The 20445-nt window shown below is 33.9% G+C and overlaps 1 protein-coding gene across 1 annotated transcript in view; it reads right to left on the reverse strand.

Moving 5' to 3' along the window:
- Positions 1–20445, reverse strand: part of AP3B1 (adaptor related protein complex 3 subunit beta 1) — a 155012-nt gene that overhangs the window by 41546 nt on the left and 93021 nt on the right. Inside the window, exons 20-22 of the mRNA XM_083884158.1 lie at positions 19906–20089; positions 12458–12530; positions 11504–11610 (exon numbers count right to left, since the gene is read on the reverse strand). Of these exons, the coding sequence (XP_083740284.1) occupies positions 11504–11610; positions 12458–12530; positions 19906–20089 (364 nt within the window). The remainder of the gene's footprint in view (positions 1–11503; positions 11611–12457; positions 12531–19905; positions 20090–20445) is intronic.

Here is a 20445-nt window from a genome sequence, read left to right on the forward strand (position 1 = left end):
TAATTATGAAGATTCTAGAACTACTTTTTTTAGTCTTAATATGTCAAGGCCTGTTCATCAAACCATTAGGAGAAAAGCATGTAAAAATAAGGTGAAAGTCTGGACTAAAGCAAGCTCTTAAAAACTCATCTCTTTGATGATACAGTGTTTAATCATAACACTGTTCAACAGCCTTTTAAAGAATCTCTCCAATATCCACTAGAGTCTGTGGCACAGGAGGGCAGAAAACATTTCCAAATTATTCTGATTTGGGAAAACAATGGCACATCGTTTACCAACCTTTTTAAAAACAACCTTAACACATGTTTGGAGGTGGGTAATGTAGGGTATCCCCTTCCTGCAACTGTTAACAAGAACTTTTACAGCACATTAAAATGCATCTGTATTGACATAATTTAAAAGATTACAAGTCACTCCATTTTAACAACTGCAATGTCCTTGCATTTCTCTTACTTTATTTGCTAGCCTACAAGTCATGTGACAACATACTACTAGTGCACACCAGGGAAGGTGTGGCCTATTAGCAGTAACATCTCTCCACCAGCTGAGTCAGCCCCACACACAGCTTTTACTTTCAATGATCAAACACTTATTTTCTACAAAGAGTTTTATTCTTAATATTTTTGGACAAAAATTTCAGTATGAAAATTTGAATACCAGGTGTTTCATGCCATGTCGTGGTGGTTCTTCAAGTAAAAGTGCAGATGCATTCCTACATGCATCAACCAAACCCTGGGTATTTATTTTTTCAAGTACACCAAGCTAAAAACCAAAAAATCAAAATCTCAGTGATCAAGACATTTTGTTAGTTAAAAATCCCCTTCCATGTATATTTAAAAAGTAGAACTTGATTTCAAGGATTATAGACTCTCTGGATAGTTAGATATATGTGGAACTGGAATGACATAATTTAAAATTATAAAGGAAGACCTATGTGGTTTTTAGAGTCATCCCTGTGTACAAAAATCCAAAACTATAATCAATAATTTTTAAAAACCCACACACTATTTATTCATAGATGTAGCTGAAGGACAGAGGCTTCTTAAGAATTTTTTGCCATAACACCAAGATTATGAATGCAGAGACTATGAGAAGTTGTATTTTTAATAATTTCTACCTAAAGCTCAAAATTTTCCTTGCTATTCTGATGTTTAGTCCTCAAAATACTCATCATAATCTCACAGTATTGTGCTGCAGATGAAATGTAAGAAATCTTAACACTGGAAAACTCAGTTTTCTACACATATCAATTTTATGTATGATATGGGGAAAAGAACCTGAAATACTATAACTTGCTGAACAGCAACTGCATAGATAGTTTACAAAAATAATTATTTCTGCACACCTCAAAGAAGTAATGTATTAGACATATGGATGTAATGAAGCTGAATTGACCATAACATGTATTTAATGTGTGTTACATAAACACGTATCAACAGCATCCTAGGTGATATATAAATTTACATTCTATTTCTATTATAATTCTGGTTTTGCAGTTAAACAAACTTTGCCACTGGATCATCATTTACTGTGACGCTCTGAAAATAAAGTGAACACTGATTAGCACGTTTTCTGGCACACGCCGTGTCTCTGTCACTAAACAATGTCTTATTTTAAATTCTGGTTCAGAATCACTGCTTTGACAACTACTGTCACTGCTCAAGGTCTGCACGAAGCTTCAAACTGCATATTATCACCCATTGACAAACTCGACATTTTATGAAGAGCCCCTTCTCACTCTGACTTATCCTCCTTATCCTGTGTAAATAAGTAACGATTCATTTTATAACCTTGACTTCAAAGTCCAGCCCTTCCACCCTCTTTTTTCTTCTTCCTAAACAAGTGACAAAGAACAAGGAAGCTGATTGAAGGGGTCCATTATGTATCAACTTAAAGAAAGGCAAAGTGATTGATGAAACTAGCAGTCACCTTCACTGCTAGCTACAGCACCTGTATCCTTTTTGTCAAATGACCTGAAAATCCTGCTGACAGTTTAACATTCACCACAAGGATACACTCTCTAGTACTGTAGTTTTGAATATTTTTATTTGCTCAGAAATTTGTGGGAACATTCTTTAAGATGGAACTGCACATTTAAAATCAGTAGCAATTTGTATTTTCTTCACACGGATCTTGTCCTTTCTTAACAGTTACCTGGCAAAACTATTAAATAATACTTGCCAGTAAACTGGCAAACCACAGCTCCTCTGCAATTGTCACACATTAAAATTATTCACATTATAATAACTTTTACAGAAAGATTTGCCAATGGTGATAGAAGAATCTTAGTTAATTTCCTATCGGAGAAGAACATCACTTTCCAGGTGCCAGACTAAGTTTTAGAGCTTTTCACTAATCATCATTTAAAAACAAAACCAACCAAACAAAACCCTCCCCCACACACCACTTTTTCTTTAATTATTATTTTCAGTTTTAAATATTATTTGGCTACTTTAATACAATTCTGGGTTAGCAGATCAAGTACAACTTCCTTTTAGTCTCAAAAAGAAGATTAAAATTTCCAAACCCAAACAATTCCTATAGTACTGGAAATGGTCTTCTGCTCTCTGTATGAAATAAAATTTTCACTGGGAAAGTGACAACTGAGAGGCAGGAATACCCCCACTCCAGCTTTACTCTGTGTGGGACAGAGCACCATTTCCTTTGGGCATTTATTACCTGTTAAAAACCAATCTTTTGGTGAGTGGCAGTTCAGGGTTTTTGAGAGCAAGCTGCAATATTTCTTCGGGTCTGCAGAGTCATAATTAAAGCTGAACTGAGTGGAATTGGAGAGGGAAGGTCAGCGAGGTGCCGTATGAGAGATGAGGCTGGGCTGATGGGCACCAAATGAACAAATTATGATGGGCCCCACTCAATGTGATGAGGTCAAATGCTTGTTTCTACCCACTGACAGTTCAATTTCCCTGAAATGTCTCTCGGTTCTCTATGAGCTAATTATGAATGAAAAGTTATCAACTGCCCTCACCAAAAAGAGCTTTCTTGGAGCTTTTAATGTCAAAATATTGTTGGAAACGCATGCTGGCCAGCTTTTTAGCCAAACAATACCTAGAATACACGAAACACCATTGTTATACAATATACTCTCAATCTACAGCACAGATATAAAACATTCTTTGACTACTGTTATAAGTAAGTTTTATAAAGTAAACCCATATTAATATTACTGTTTATTATCAAAACACAGTGTGCTTATAGTTTTGTATAATATAAACATAAATATAAACTTTCACACAAAACTTCCAAATATTTCCATGTTAATAATAATTTCCAAGAAAACAGTGCTGAATTTTTAGGTATAAAGTAACAATGTCTAGGTGTATTTCATGATATTTCAGCATAACTCTAAAGTTACTGATAAAAATACATAGCTCTTTCATGAAACTTTTGTTTTCAAAGTAGTGTCCTGACAGCCTTTTAAAAATATCATCTTTCAAATATTCAAGCACACATTGTAGCATATACTTGCAAAGTTTTAAATAAGCACTAAACAGAAATTGTTAAATACACATAGAGAAGGTGGATCTTTGAACTGAAGAGAAAACAGAAGTGAATAGACTTTAAAATAGCAATTCAGAACAGGAGTGTCTGAGAAATTCCAGACTACTTATTTGCATAGAAAGATAATTTTGATTATTTATTTGGGCACAATTATTCACTACTTCAAATCTAAGAAATGAGAGAGTAGTTTAATGTTTTCATTCAGAATGCTACTTCGTTTTTCCTTTATTATAAAGCTGTTTCCATTTGATATATTTACTTACAAGTCAGAAATTTTAAAGGAAATTCCTAAAAGTGATCAGAACTTTACTTTGGAAAGTATTTTTACATTTGCAATCTACACATTTACTTGGCACTGCACAAGAAGGGACTGTCTGAAAGCATGAATTACATCAACTTCTAAATTATACCAATTAATGCAGTGATAGCATACACATAGCTACAACAGGATGTCAAAGTCAGTGCATTGGATATATATTGATTTATAAACCAGAATTATTTGTCAGATATTTAGAATTTCTCATAAATTCTAGTAAGGATAATGTAAACAAAACTTTTCAGCAACTGCCTTGTAAAATTCAATATATTTTTAAGGTTTTTTAAAGAAATTGTCTAAAATAAGCAACTGCAAAATGATAAGAGAAATAAATCTAATGACAATGTTCAAAGCAGTAATCTATGTGTCCAGCACATACAGCTGCAATATAAATATAAGTCTGAAGGTTTTCAGTAGAGCACAGTATTGAATTTATCAATATAACAGTTGCTGTCACTGTGGTTGGCATACTGTCTTATTAGACACACTGTTGATCAACTGTTATTACAACAACAACAAAAAAAAACTGTGCTGCACAGAGTCTCCATGTTAAAGCACCACAATTAAGAACAGAGAAATGCAGTTCACTTATTACAGAACCTTTTCAGGAAGTTGGTTTTTTCTAATTCTTATTGTAATTGCATTGTTCTAATCCTGTATTATAAAGGCAGCTGCTTGCCTATCATTTGTACTTTCCTCGTTAATCCTGACTCAGTGAATTAACCTTTAATTACAGCCGTTAAAATTGAAATGAGCCTCTTGTCTGGCTGGGGCTGCCCCCTTCCAGTGCATGAGACTGATGAAAATTTTTAGGGTCAATGAATATGTCCCATGTCATGTCTGATAGATGCTAAAGATGTGAGGAGGTAAATGTTACCTTAGAAAGATGTGGTTGAAATTTTTAAGTGCTACATTTATTGACAAAATAACAGAAAAATACAGCTTAGGTTACCTCTCTCTTCTGTCTGAGTTAGAGAGCATAACACACATAGAGACATACTCTGTTTTACACACATAACCACAATACACATTTAAAGAATAACTTATGGAATCATCATCATGCATGCTTGTTTTTAAACACCTGGCACCAACCCTGCTTATGGCAGCCCTATCTTAAGGAGCACAGTATATGTATTTTTCATGTTGAAAAGAAAAAGAAGCATTATTTTAAAATCTGCCACAGACCTGGGCATCTAATGATATTAAAATAAAAAGTTGGATTATTTTTAAGGACAGTATTGAATTTTAATGGAAAGCAAAAAAATGATCAAAGGTCTCCTCACAGTAACTTATTTAACTGAGCTTCTGCTTTGCAATATCCCCACAATTTAATTTCTATTTTATAAGTAAGACTTTAATATTGCAATTGCACTTTACTTTGCTATTCTGGCACTTTTATTTTTAAATACAACATTTGAATCCTGGCTTATTCTTTGTGACCCAAAGATAACAAAACAGCAAAATAGCAACATAGCACTGACTCAAGTTAATCAATGACCTGGTTATTCAGAACACAATTACATTAATGTACATGTTGCTAACTACTTATACATTATATAATTATAAATAATATCTCATTCATAGCATATATATATATTAAAAAGCAAAAATAAAGGACACATTCTAAAGAATATCTGGTATTAAACCACACAGTAATCAACTAAATAAATTATATTATACAGAGTAGAAGTATAACATACCTCTCAGACTGAGCATACAATTATTTGGTCCAGTGTCCTGTATCAGAAACTTATTCTTGATTTAGAACAAACATCTTGTTTGAGCTTCCAAACAAAATTCTCTAATTTATTTGAAGAAAATAAGTCGGACATTTTGAAGTGCAGATTTTGTTAAGAATGAATGCATTTAATAAATATGTGTATTTTTAAGGCTTAAACATTATCAAATATTAGAAATGCATTTATAAATAAAGAATAGAGGTAAAATGACAAAAAAATAGTGTCAAGGCAGGTAGATTTTTTTCTTCAAGGTAATGTTTTTAGAAGTATAGGAAGCAATTTCTGAAAGGACAGTATAGTTTTCAAACATCTGATGCTACACATATTCTCTATAACCAATTTAAAAATATCCACCTATACAGCAATTTTACATGAGCAACAAAAATAAAAGCATGTGTCAGTCTTTGTTTCATTTCTTCTTCTAGCTTGGCAATAGTTAATATCTGCTGATGAGCAGCTACATCCATTTGTAGAATCCTAAGTGCCTTCCCAAGGTGAGTAAGCATCATTATCCTCATTTTTCAAATGGAAAACTAAAAGATTAAGATACTCCCTCCAGATCACACAGCAAGTAGAAAGCCAAAAATAGAACTCATTTTCCATATGTAACACCCAGTCCTGTATCCACCGGACCACACTGCCTTCCCACAAGCATCAGTCACACCTAATCAGCCACACAGCTGAATTTTGGGTGGCACTAAGAAGAAGTTATTTTTTAACTCCTAAATTTAAGACTAAGCCTTTTCACTTGCTCCATATGTAGAAACTTTCCCAGGCACCCAACTAATACACACTGTAGAATGTGGTTTCAATTATGCCTTATGCCTGTTTACAAATCTTGTAGGGCACAACAGAGACTGCTCCACATGATAAAAAACTCACCCTCACAAATTAAGCTGAAAACTGTGGAACTGCAAAAACATCTCTGCCTAATGTGCAGTTGTGGTCAACAACACAAGCAAAGTCATAAACATTCACAGGAATAGTATACATGTAGACTGTCTTATGGCACACTTTCTCTCTTCACCTCCCCACAACAAACTCCTCAATTTCAATCTTTATATAAAAACATGGGTTTCAGAAGTATAATGAAAACACTGAATATATAGGAAAATATGTTGTGATGAAACAGCAAAGGGATAAGACTCCTTATAGGAAACCAAAAAACAAGAGGACATATGGTAAGCTATAAAAATAATAAAATGGTGTTATCTTAACACAAAACTACAAAAACTTATGATAGGAGAGAAGATGTGGCCGATATTGAAAGCTTATTTAAAAGCATCCTCTTTTGCCTGAACAAAAAAATTTACAAGCATCCTTAAGAGGGTATGGATATACTTACAGAAATGTAAAACTAATTATTTGAAAACCAATGGTAGCTGATCAAAATCTGCCTGAGAACAATGGGCAGAAGAACACCATTGCCCACAATCTGCTGCTATTGTAAGTGGCTGCACTATGTCTCTTTCATCACAATAACAATTTAATATTTCTTCTGATGCAGCCATTTCTGAGGTAAGCACTCAGACCAGAGCTTGAATGACAAATGTGTATAGTTAAAGAATAATTGCTGCTAGCAAAGCTCTGGAAAAAAATCATGAAGTTAAGTGCATGCCAATAACTATTTGGAAGAACTATCTATTTCTCTACTGTAGGATCTTGAAAATTCTTAAAACACCTCATGCTAACCTTTCGTGCAAACTGCATACCAGACTAGAGCTGTTATATAACCCATTATTGCAGCCTTTGTGTTCTCAGTACTTCTAAGCAGAGATGCTTCAAACAAGAAAAGAATGTATTTCAGAATGAGTCTCAAAACTTGTTATAATGGAATTACAAACAGGACAAAGCCACTTAAATTAGAAGAAAGTATTGCCCTCTAAAGACTACGTCAACAACATAGAAATAAAATACCATTTAAGGTGTTCTCCTAGTCTGAAAATATCTTTAGTTAAATATTGAGGAAGTTCATGTTTACTATTTCTCAAGGAATTCTCTAAGTCTGTACTCAATTTAAAATTAAATGTATTTATCACCTGATTTGACAGGTCTGCAGCTTGACCTTGACTTCTGACAAAAGCTATTATTTCTTCTTCATGCATCACCACTCCAAAGAAGCTCTCAAAGTGTAGATTGGTCAAAAGTTCTTTAGAAGATACGAAACAGGAAACAATAAAACATACCATTGGAACCAACAACTATCATGAAAAAACCCTGAACATAATGTAAAACCTTAATAAGTGAAGCAGTACAAGTTCTACAGTTGTAATTTGATTCCATAGGCAGAGTAATTAAGTCTGAATTGTTACAACAAACATTTTATAAGCACTTCCCCACTACAGTAAGAGTTGTCCCCCCATTTGGTACATGCATTTTTTTTTTGTGTGTGTGATTTTCCTAGTCACTCCTGACCTTTTCCCCAGGCTATTCTATCTGGGATAATCTCCTCTCAAATACTACTGAACTCAGACCATACAGCCACCCACTTTTTTACCCATCCAACTTCTCTCACCAGAGCTCATATTGGCCTCTCAGTTCTCTCTTGCACTAACACTGTTCTGAACCATAACAGGTTTCTTGCCACCAAAGTAATATTTCCTTCTCACTAATTTTATTCATAAAAGCATGTGTCATTTTCACTAGTTAATTACCCTATGCAGCATACTCATGGGTCTCCACATTTAGGAGAGTAGTTGCTTGTATATTTTTACAGTCTAAAATCCTAATGAGAAAAGAACAGGTGGTTTATCTTTTTTTTCTTATCAGCTGTGTGACAGGTAGGAACAGATCACTCCCCTCTTCAGCTTCTCTCTATTACTATAGCACTCCTCTCTCTCCTCTCACCATCTCTGCTCAAAATATTAATTATTGTAGCAGATTATAATCCTCCCTGCTCTTAGATCAGTCATGAGTTTTTCTTTAAATTCCTCCTTTTCCACTTTATAACCCCTGCTTTAAGGGACAATATCCATTTCCAGTGTTTTCCAACAACTGCTTCACACTGACAGCTTGCAGTTTTCTCTTGCCTCTTGTTTTTCATTCACACTGCATCTTCACATATTTTTCAAAACTGCAAATTATCCATCTGAAACTCAATCAACGCCAACTGCAGTTTCCTCAAGCACTTAGTTTTGCTGTCACTTGCCTGCACACCATGAGAATCCCCACAGAAGCCTCCAGTGACCTCAGTGACCTGGTTCACTTAAACCTGAAGATGAACCACATGTACCAAGGCTGAGGCACGCACACAGATCTCCTACATTTTGCATTCAGCTGGAAGAAGGTCATCCATGAATTACAAGAGAATTTTGTTTTTCCTGGAACAAACTATAATACGCATGCATGCGTTTATATGAGGGGGAAATGTACTGTATGTAAACATGATGATAAAAACAAATGAGCCACAGGACAAAGCATTAGATTATGCAGTTTCTATTCAGGAATATTTTGGTTTTGTAGGTTTTGCCATAACTGTAAAACCATTCTTGTATTTATGCTTTCTATAACATTCAGCAGCTATGAATTTGGAAGTTAAAAGTTTTCTAAAAGCTATATCCAATTACAGTGCTGAATGATTTGAATAATAGACTGCTTGACATATTCCAAGATAAGTGGCTGCTACATTTCTTTGATATTAGGGTCATATACTGTACTTATCTATTTTTACTCCATGCTTTCTATTGCCTAGTAATAAATTAATTTCTCACTGTTAGTTTGGCATGTGCCCTACAATTATATCCACTTTCTCTCACAATGAAGGAAGAAGTTTTCTAAAGTAATTTTAGAATTAGCCATCACAGAATAAATTCAAAATACTATTTGAAGAGGCATATATTTGAATAGCTCATCGCATTCTCACAAAAAGTCTTAAAAGCCAGTTTTATATTTTTATTTTTAGAAAATTACCAGGTGGTGCTGAACAACATGGCATTATAGTTATCCAACTACTTGCACACAGGTAAGACTTTTAAAACCATACAGATATAATTTGAAAGAATGAGTTTTAACCTTAGTATTTAATTTCTGTTGTAACTTGGTGAAGAAAACTCAGCAAAGGCCTCATGTACATCTGCAACTATCAACGGCAATGAGAGCTAAGCTTAGATCTGAAAACTGAATACAGCCAAAAACATGTAATCAGTATCCAGGCAGGAACTATTAGTTCTTACATGAACTGGGTTCTTTCCAAAGCAGAAAGAATGAGGAAATGTTCCAGTTTCTTTGCTGGTTACCAGAGCTCAGTAATACTAAGGAGGTATTTTGCAGAGTCATCATACAGAACAACTTCTACTCTTCAGCCTACAACTTCTAGCTCTGTTTATCTAACACCTCTATTTCTTTCTAGCTGTCTTCAGAAGAATGGGGAGAAGCAGTTCAGCAAATGAACAGTGGCAACCATGAGGAAAGCAAGCATGAATATGGGAGTGGAATATATGTTCATGTGCTGTAGACAACGAAAGGAATAAAGACATTGGCAAGCAGGGGCATCTAAGCCTCTGGCATTACAGATTGCTATTTTTAATTCAGATTACCATCTCTAATTTACCCTCAAAGGTGATAATTTTGAAGTAAAGCAAAGACACCAGAGTAATTCTTAAGATAATCCAGAGCCAGGTAAATATGGGACAGCTTGTGTTTTGAGCTGTCAAAGCCATAGAGGATGGCAAAGAGGCAACTGTGGCATGCAATCAAAGAGTAACTCTGCAGCTGTTGTTAAACACAGACTTGCCACCTAACACTGTATACTGCTGTCCAAAATAATATGGAAGAGAATTTCTGGCATCTTCAGACATTGACACATCAATGACTATATATCAGTTGTAGAGACTGCGTGTCCAAGGATTGTTACTGGCTTGCTTGAAATTTATATTACATGCTGATTTTCTTAGATAATGCTAATATCCAACAAATTATCTGAAAGTTTCCCATTTCAACACCAAATCTTGAGACTTGTGAACATGAAACTGAATCATAAGCAAAGGTCTTCTGTTTCTTGAGTCAAATCACTTATGTAGCTCCTTTAAATAACAAATATTTGAGGTGGCAAACTATTGTTTCCTGTGGCAGCACAAAGTAGGTTACCAGTGAATATTAAAGTTGCAGTGTAGGTTCTAGATACCAACCCCATCAGAAACAAGGCTAGGCTAAGAAATGCCTGTTTCTCTGGTATTTTGCCTGGTCACTTCCATCCATTTTCACAAGGATATGTACCCTATGTTATACCACTTCAATTTCTATTTAAATTGCAAATATAAATTGGGCACACACAAAATGAACTCAAGTGAAAGAGAACAAACTACTATCCTTTCCCACAATAAAGAACACCTTCTACCTCCAAGAGTTTGCTAACCTTAATTACACGTATAGTTTTGAGACTCCCTAATGGAAAGTGATAGAAAGCACTAACAGAATTCATCATGACATACTGATACACCACTGACTGTAAATTTATACCCCTTTTATTTGCATCTAGGGGCTATGTTTCATATATTTATGAAAAATTACTTCCAAGTAGCAGAGTGTCATGATTGGAAACATGTATGGTAAACAAACAGACTGAGTGTTAGCAAGTACGTGATGTTCTTGTAGTTTATTTTTGAAAATGCAGCAAATCAGTTATTTGAAAGAACTCTGTAGTTTGGATACTTTATTTCTGAATTAAAGTTTCCCTGAGGCAAAGAAAAGGACAATTTGAAAGAGAAAGTTAAAAATCCTTGAAGGCATCCTTCTCAGACATGCAATATTCATACTTTTCTCCACATTTCAGAATGCAATTCCAGATCGAAAAATTCTTCACGTAAACTATAATTTTATATAAGACTTTTACAGATGAAAGAACTTAAAAAAAAACACCTTAATGATGGCCTCAAAACATGTGAAATGATTAAAATGACATGCACCCTTCCATGTTTTACAGGCTACTTACATCAATGACTGATGAACTCGACAGACTTAATCCCTCTAGGTCTGCTGCTAAACTTGGGGACAGAACAGCTGCTGTAGGAACTGCCACAGGAGTTGTTACAGGACAAACTAGAAGTAAAAGGGCAAGACACTTAAATTGAAAAACAATTTAAGATACAGGGAAAGACAATGATTTTCTTTTTTCATTGCACAAAAAAGGCTTTACATCTTCATCTAAATGTTATGTTCTTGTATTTATGTTTCTGAATATAAGATTACTTCTTCAGACATACACTCAGAATAAGTAATGAAAATACAAATACAACTCATACATGTACAGACCATGTGATTTACTTTAAAATTATTTTTCCTCCTTTCCCATTCTTCCTCTATTTTATCCTTCAGTTTGATACATACTATGTAGCACTTTTTCACTTACAGCCTATGTGCAAAAGTACATGTTAATATAAATTCTGATGTGCTGCATCTATAATAGTAAACCTTTAGAAGGGTACTACAAGCATAGCCAAAGGCCAGTGCCAGCTCTATCTTACCCTTCCAAGAGTACTATTTCACACTGTTCTTCAGAAACGTTATTTTTAGCATCTTAATATAATTGGCTCATAGATTGCACAAGTGTTGTAAAAGTAACATCCTTTATTACCTGAGAAAATAAGCCCACTTTAATAGAAAACCAGGTTTTGCCAAAGCACGTGTTTTGCCAGACACATACAAATTCTCAAAGTAAATGTTTTATATGGTGGTAAGTTTTAAATTTTGAAACCATTTTTCAATTATAAAACAACACCTTGTAATAACTGTGCTTAAAAATAACTTGACAGTCTTAAGCACTTATTTTGTTAGGAAACTAGTACAATAAATTAACAGAATCAATGTTTCAGACATTTAAATTCATTGAATTAACTGAATAGAATTTATGCCTTGGGAAAAATGAGGCTTTAATTAAGATACTTACAATCATCTAAATCTAAGAGAAATATGTCTTGTTTTTTTGGAGTCTTTCTATCTTGTACTGGTTTTTCTTCTTTCTGTCAAAATAGACAAATATTTCATCTTTCACCGTATCAGCAAAAGAAATGCATTTAGTATTTTTATAATACAAGTGCATTTATTTTACTACTTTCATGAAGCAAAATGTATCCATTTTCAGGGCTTGGCATCCAGAGAACTCACCTACTTAGAAAGATTTGTTTATATAGTTAAACTGAACCAAAGTTCCACAACTGAATTTCTGTAGCCCCTGTTTTCATTTAAAATTAATCATTGTTGCTATGCAGGAAACCTTTGGTGACAGATCAGATATTTCTGTGGAGACCATTAAAAAAAAAAAAAAAAAAGCTGCTATCTCTTTATGACAAAAGATTTGGGTACTAACATATCTCTGTTTACATATGAAAAATAGGTCAAAATCTATTCAATAAGAAATATAGTGTTATTTGCACTTATCTAGGAACATGGAATTCTGCCCAATTATCTACTGGGATTTATTTAAGAGAAAGTTGATTTTTGTCACCAAAAAAGTTTCAGTTTTAAGCTTTTAGATGAGTTCTAATAAGAACTGGCTGCACTTTAAGTCAAGACTAAAGAATTAATAATCCTTGACAGAGTATTTCAACAAAATTTGCTTCAATACCTACATAAAAAGTTCTACACAAATCTTGTAGGAGTGTTGGCCATACCATGGTGGTGATTCAGGAAAGAATTCAGTATGTTACAGCTCATTATAGACTGCCAAGAGGGTGGTTTCGTAGAAAACATTGATATTTGGATGTAGCCAGAACCTTTGTGTACCAAAAAGTTTTGACATCGTGTTGTTCCTACCCACTCTAAAGCATCTTTCATTTGTGTCAGCTGAAGAATTTCTTCTACCTTCATCCTCTCTGGCTCACATACCAAGCAGAAGGCTTTGCCATTTTTTTAGAAAATATGTTAACTGCCTTTAGACCTTAAGACATTGCTCACTACACAAGTTATTGCAAGTAATTTAAATGTAGTCTTTCCAGGAGTCAAACTTTCTGGTTTAGCTGTTTCCTCTTAAACCAAATGACAACCAAATACATAGACAATTATTTTACCACTTCTAATATATTTTCTAATAAATAAACAGTCTAAATAAATCAGTAAATCTCTCTATGCCCATCTAGGCCATCATTTCTTGAGCATTTCAGACACTCAGGATACAAATTTCTAGAAGAGCTTTGAGTCAACTCAGCAGCTAGAACAACTTCCTTTAATCAGCACCATATAATAAAATGACACCTCTTTTCTCAAGGTGCATTCCTTCCCTTTCTTCTGGTCTCTCAGTTTCATAGTCAGTTGCAAACAATGATAATACTGAGTTTATTTTTTTTCAGTTTTGAGAGAAATTCTATGGTTCCCTCCAAAGAACATGAAAGAAACTAGTCAATGTTCTTGCTATTTAAAGCCATTGATGTTAATGACCACCAGGTTTGACCTTGGCCATGATGACATCACTTATCATGTTATTCCTATAAATACCACAGCTTAAACAGACAGTAGTCACTTCCATGATCCCTACAGATATGCTTCAGGTATTCTGGGAAAAGAATCATCTTGTGGACTGAAAAGAATAGGAGCCACTATTTTGAGAGTTGTCTTAACATCACCATACTCTGATTGGTCCTTATCACTACGGTATTTGAGTGTTCTACTACTGCTGATTTATCTGAAACCTAAAACTCATTTAGACAAAGAAAATACTACAAAGTAGCTTTAAAATGGTGCTGAACTTATACCATTTCTTATACGTTTTGTCCAGAATTAGTAAGGGACTCATGCAAACCCAACTTTATTGAATTCCACTCTGCTCACAACTATCAGACTTTTCTCTTGAGATGCATTTACTAACAAGTCACTAAGCTTGTTTTGGCTACTTCTGTTTTGAATCTGTGAAATACGGACAAGTAAGTGTGTATTCATAACCTACAAGTTCTACTTGAATTACTCATGTCAGAGACACAATTTTGCCACAACCCTCCTCATGAATTCCAAGCCACTTTTTAGCATCATTTGGTGAGTATTTAGCCCTGAATCTTGGTTTAGCTGTTATTTCCAACACTTTTGCTATAAATAATGTATCACAGCTTTTTTCCTAAACTAGAAACTCTACAGAAACCAAAACAGACTAAAGGAGAATTCAGTTAAACAAAAGGCAAATATATAAAAAATATCCTCAATTTCTGAACTCTTTCACTCTCTGTCCCCACTTATGCATAAGATACAGTTCTACCTCTAACTATGATTAAAGTTCAAAGCTACAGCTTTGTATTTGCTAAATATTTCCATAGAGATGAGATGTCTCCATCTCCTTTTATTACGCACCCAATTAAAAGCCTCTAAAAAGTGGCTCAGCCCACATAAGAGCCAAGCAAGGGTAAGAATTCAATATGCTTCAGTACAAGTTTCTAAAAAATTAGGAGTCACTGCAAAAGAATCTGTTTACTGAAGACAACTACGAAAGGCATTCAAAGTCACAAATAACACCAAGAGTATACTTCAGTTTGCTTTTTCTGTCACAAGTACAAAAAAAATGCACAAAGCTTGATGTGTACTTTTACAAGGTGAAATCCATCCCTACACTGATATTACTTTGAATCAATTACATTTAAAATGTTTAAAAATTGGGAAAAAAATCCTTCAAGAGAATTCACTTCTTATACTTCAAAACAAAATAAAATGGTCCTAAAATAAGGCACAAGTAAAAAAATATTGAATCAATGTATGGTAAGCAAAACTTCAACTGCACACCTTATCAGAAGACTGTATTTAAGTTTATCAGTTTACTATAAGGCACAAGCAAGCAAACAATTCCACCCAACAGAAAGTAAAAAAACGCACAAACCTGATCCTACCATCTGGGAAATGTAAAATCAAGAGCTAATTGAATCAAGATAAAGCCAGTGTTTAAGTGTGATCATGTCTTATTTCCAACTTCAGCTGAGTGTTCAAGCTTAAGAAAATACTGGGCTACTCATATATATGCTTGGGTGCTATATATACACACAAAAACATGCGAATGCTTTCCTGCTTATATCTATTTATACATGTGGGTATGTACATTAATTGTGTGCAATTCTCTAGAAAACACCAAAAGAAATCTATTTATGTGGGTCTTGTCTATTATAAACATGATTACTTTTAATTTGGTTTTTTCCAAGAAAAAAAACTGATTGGCTATCTATGACCAATAAATAGCCAATGACTCCAGATATTTCAATTGAGTAAGAAAAGCTTTGCATTTAAAATCAAGACAATAAAAAGGTTCTGATGTGTCTGACATTTCCCTGTAACACAATTTTTCATCCTTTTTTTTTTTTCTTCTTAAAACTAAGCCTACAATATAACCCAAACAGTTTTCTACCAAGAAAGCCCACTATGGGAAAAGCAGAATATTAAACAAAGAAGTTAAGGTATATTCCATCAAACATTTCTCCATTTGCAATTCATCTTGGTAATAGAGATAGAACCTGGTAAATGCATATAGGACTTGAAGCAGGAGATTTCTCTTGCTCAATGCATAATTCATGTGCTCCGCCTGCAAAGTGTGTAAAATGAGAATTTCACACCGCAGCATGAGCCATGGAGCTGCAGAGAAAAGGCAGATGAAATCATATTCTGCTGTGCGAATTTTATTTCTTATCCTCCCAATATTTATACAAAACCATCACTGACAATCCAAATGCATTGACAGATCACCCACTGTTTCCATTGTGTTAGCACTTGAAAGGAGATCAGGCAGAAAGATAGACAATTTGTTTTTGTATATTTTTTAAATAGTGGATCAGGTTTTTAACAGCTGAGTGACTGTATTATACTTGTAGAAGGAGGTCAACAGTAGCTGATTTTAAAATCCCACTGTAGAGACACCTACTTATACATGCATCATCCTCAAATCTGCATTTTAGCTCTACAGTATTTATGCTTACAGTATAATATGTATCTGAACACTTCAAACTATCCATATCTCAAAATGATATAAAAGACTGCAGTACAAGAGACTGACTTTTCTATTCACTGCAGCTCAATTACAGTGAACAGTAACAACAGCTTGTTCAAAATGATTTGTCAGGAGAGAAAATACTAAACTATTAATAACATATTCAGGAAAATAATCTGAATTGTTTGTAGAGTATTTTAATGCCAGTAAGTGCACAGATGTATGTAGAAATTAAGCTCCAGTGTGAATGTAATAAAACCTTTTTTATTAGGAAAATTTTGCAGAACATGGCAATGGCACCCAACACAATATATGAATGGTAAACACCACCCAGAACATCAGTGATCTAAGACAGTTCATAACGTGTGGCAAAATGAGAAACCATAAAAACAGAGCTCACTAACCACAGCTTCTTTTATTTGTATATATTTCAGAAAATCTTTCTCAGTTTTACTGAAAAGGAAATCCTAATGAATAATTTCCCCATATAGACTGCCCAAATTAAGAACACACTACAGCAGAATAACGTAAGCAATGTCGTTTCTGATGACAAACTATCAGAATAAAGCATGCATTTCTGAGAGCCTGGTAGAAACTATCTGTTTCCTGGGTGGTCTGAAAAATAAGTCAGGAAGGAAGCAGAAAAATAAATAACTGCAGTTCTTTCAAAATGTGCCTTGACACATAAGGAGTCTATATATAAGACTTTAACTATAATCTTCTTTAAAGTTTGTTAATCCAGCTGTGAAGCTGTTATCTAGATACCATCGGTTACCTTCATCTATCATTACAGGGCTAAAAATGGGTTTCTCTCAAAAAAAAAACCAATTAAGCTAGTTAGCATAGCAATCACTGTTAATAAAATATACTTGTGATTCTCTTCCCCCACCCCATTATCTAACTACGTGTCTAAAAATAAACAAGTACTAGAAACACCTGAATGCAGGCTGAACATGGTTGAAGTGGAAACTAACTTCAATGTCTCAGAGATTAATGTCATATACTGAAACAGTCCTCTTGCTCAGGACATTAAATTAACTACCCCTTGCCCCTTCACATATGACCATTTTTTACAGTTCATCAGCCATAGTTTGTGGCCCTCATATTAAATGTGCTAATTTTTAAATGAAAAAGAATTTTAGGAACATCTAGTTTCTGCATAGTGAGCTCTATGCTGTCTGTTCTTTCCAGTATTCTCCTTGCTACTTTTCTTGCTGCCATGCATATAAACCCATTGCTATTTGTTTTGATGTCTTTTGTGATGTTTAAAAGCTTTTAATTTTTTCCCCTCTACTATTTGACTCTATTCTTATCAACTCTTTTGCAACTGTTTAAAAATACTTGTTCCTAACACATTTCCTTTTAGGTGCTTCTTAATCAAGTCAGACTCCAGGACTACTGCAATGTTCTTTCTCTTCTCTTAAAATCCAAGGCCTTGACAACTTTCCATTGACTTCAACAATTCAATCCCAAGCTTCTTGGACATTCCAGTTCCCATATTCAGTGTATTTGACTTCACACATTCTGCTGTTTTAAAATACAAAATGCTTCTTTATGCTAGTAGTCCTCACATATCCTGTGAAAGAACCAAACAGTTTAGAGAACTGAAGTGAAAGGATTATCAAGATGGTGTCAATATCCTGAGAAAACCGGAAAATGCAGCAGAGAGAAGATAGTATAGTTTGAACATGACTTTGTAGTGCCTGCTCAGACCTAAGCACATCAGAGTATGTATTACTTTCTGGTGAAAAACACCATGCTGATTTGAGAAGGTGCAAACTGTTACAATTAATTCATATCCCATCTAGTATCAAAGCAGTTTATTGAAAGGATTTAAATGGCATTTTTTGTGCAATCAATTTTTTGGCAAGATCCAGTCTGGCTGCTGTAGAAGAAAAAACCTTTGACACAGGTGTGTCACCCAGTGTGTCATTTGGGCAGGAAACAATGATCAAACCATGGAAACACATCTCCATTTCTCAAGTAATACAGCCTCACTTCATCTTTTGTTCTACTTGGTTGAAGAACGGAACAGATTAAAAGTTAAGGTCACAACTCAAGAGGTCTTAGGCAGACCTATAAAGTTACAAAACAAAGATCATGTACAACGTAAGTTAAAGGAATGAATTAAAGGAAGTACACACCTCAACAGCTTAATCAAGTAATGGCCTTCCCTCTTAAATGGTGAAAACTCACCTATCCACCAACTTCAAAAATTGGCAGAAATGCAATGAAGGATGTCTATTTTGACTATTCTGCCATCTATATAGGAATCCCGACTGAAAGGGCTTAGCTGAATTTAAAATGTATTAATTTAATTTGATTTTCAATATCGTGTATGGGAATTTCTGAGCTACAATTCTGCCCTCTAACATTTTTTTGTAAATACGTAGAAAAAAATGCACAGGAAATATTTGATAACAGAAAAGAAAGTGCCATAAATTCATTTATTCTTCTTCCTGAAAAGATTTAGCAAAAAGTTCCTCATTTATTTATTATGAAATGAAAAGTAGGTGGGTAAACAGTAACTAATTCATGCTATAGTTGGCTCTATAAAGATAGTTTGAGTATAGTGAACTTTTTAAAGCTCTTTTTCTTCACTAAGGTAAGCAATTAAATCTTAACTGACACATGAATGGCTCTGTTGCACATTTTTGCATCTTTACATATTTTGAAACCAATTTAAAAAATACGTATTTTAAAGCTTGCTATTTCATGCCTGTTTTAAGAAAGCTAACAGAATTTGAAGTAACAAAACTCTTTATTCCTATATCAAGAAGAGACAGCAAGTAAAAGTTGATTGCTCATTAGGAATATTAATGCTACTAAATCTATATATACATCTCAGTTATAGATTCATTAACGGCACTGTTCTCAACTTTAATACAAAATTTTAAAACTAAGGTAAGAGTTCTATTAGAACACCTTCAAACACTTAAGAAATAATGTACGAACATTTGGCTCTTGGTTTTCTTTCCTCTTAGACCCAGGTACTATAGCCATACTTTAAGATTCCATTTTAATAAAATAACCATCAACATCCATATATTAAGTTTCACCAGTTCAACAATAACCTAAAAATTAAATTAAAGCCCAACTAATTTTATTATAAAAGAATAACAGACTATCGGAAAAAAACCCCTCTGTTCTTTGTATAAAAAATAATTAGATTCTATTATTCTTCTTCATCTATATGGAGTTAAAATAATATGAAACCATAAACTGAAATAGGGTTTTTTGTTATAAAAATGCACTTACTTGCTTAAACTATCTACTTTTGGACTGGTGTCTCTATGAAAAGTAAAAATTTTTATTTCATAAATCCTGGATCTTTTTAGGTATGCATAAAACTACTACCCATCTTCATACTGACAGAAAGAAACACGGATGGATGGTTAGATACATATTTTCATACTTTATAGAGGTTTCAAAAAAACGTGGTTTACCTTATTAACCTTATTAGAGGTAGCATTTCTAGATTTTCCAGACTCAGAGTCACTTTTAGAGTCAGATTCTGACTTGGAGTCTGAAGAAGATTCTTCTGATGAAGTGTACTCTGTATCAGAGGAACTGGATGTGCTTCTCTTTTTGGAAATTCCCGCTGCTTTCTTTTTAATATCCTCTGAATCACTACATATTTAAAATAAATGTTAAGAGACATGTAAAACCACCAAAGGAATCTGCTTAAGCAAAATCCTACAACAGCATTTCAAAGTTTTATTAAATAAGTTCTAAGTCATTATTTGTCCACAATAAAAAACTCAGCTATGAATGGTTTATTTAAGGCTGCAAAAAACTGTTCTATTATACTACACAATACACCATCACATGTAGTCTAAACCAGTGAAACAGTCAAACAAAATGCAAACATATGAAATATTAAAAATACTATTTGGATGCATCAAGCTTTTGACATTACAAAAGGAAGTGCAGCCACCCTTTTAAATAAAGATATTTTCATTCTATTCCACCTATGTTGAACAGAA

The sequence above is a fragment of the Zosterops lateralis genome, assembly GCF_965231275.1.
Source record: "Zosterops lateralis genome assembly, chromosome: Z".
Classification (NCBI taxonomy): domain Eukaryota; kingdom Metazoa; phylum Chordata; class Aves; order Passeriformes; family Zosteropidae; genus Zosterops; species Zosterops lateralis.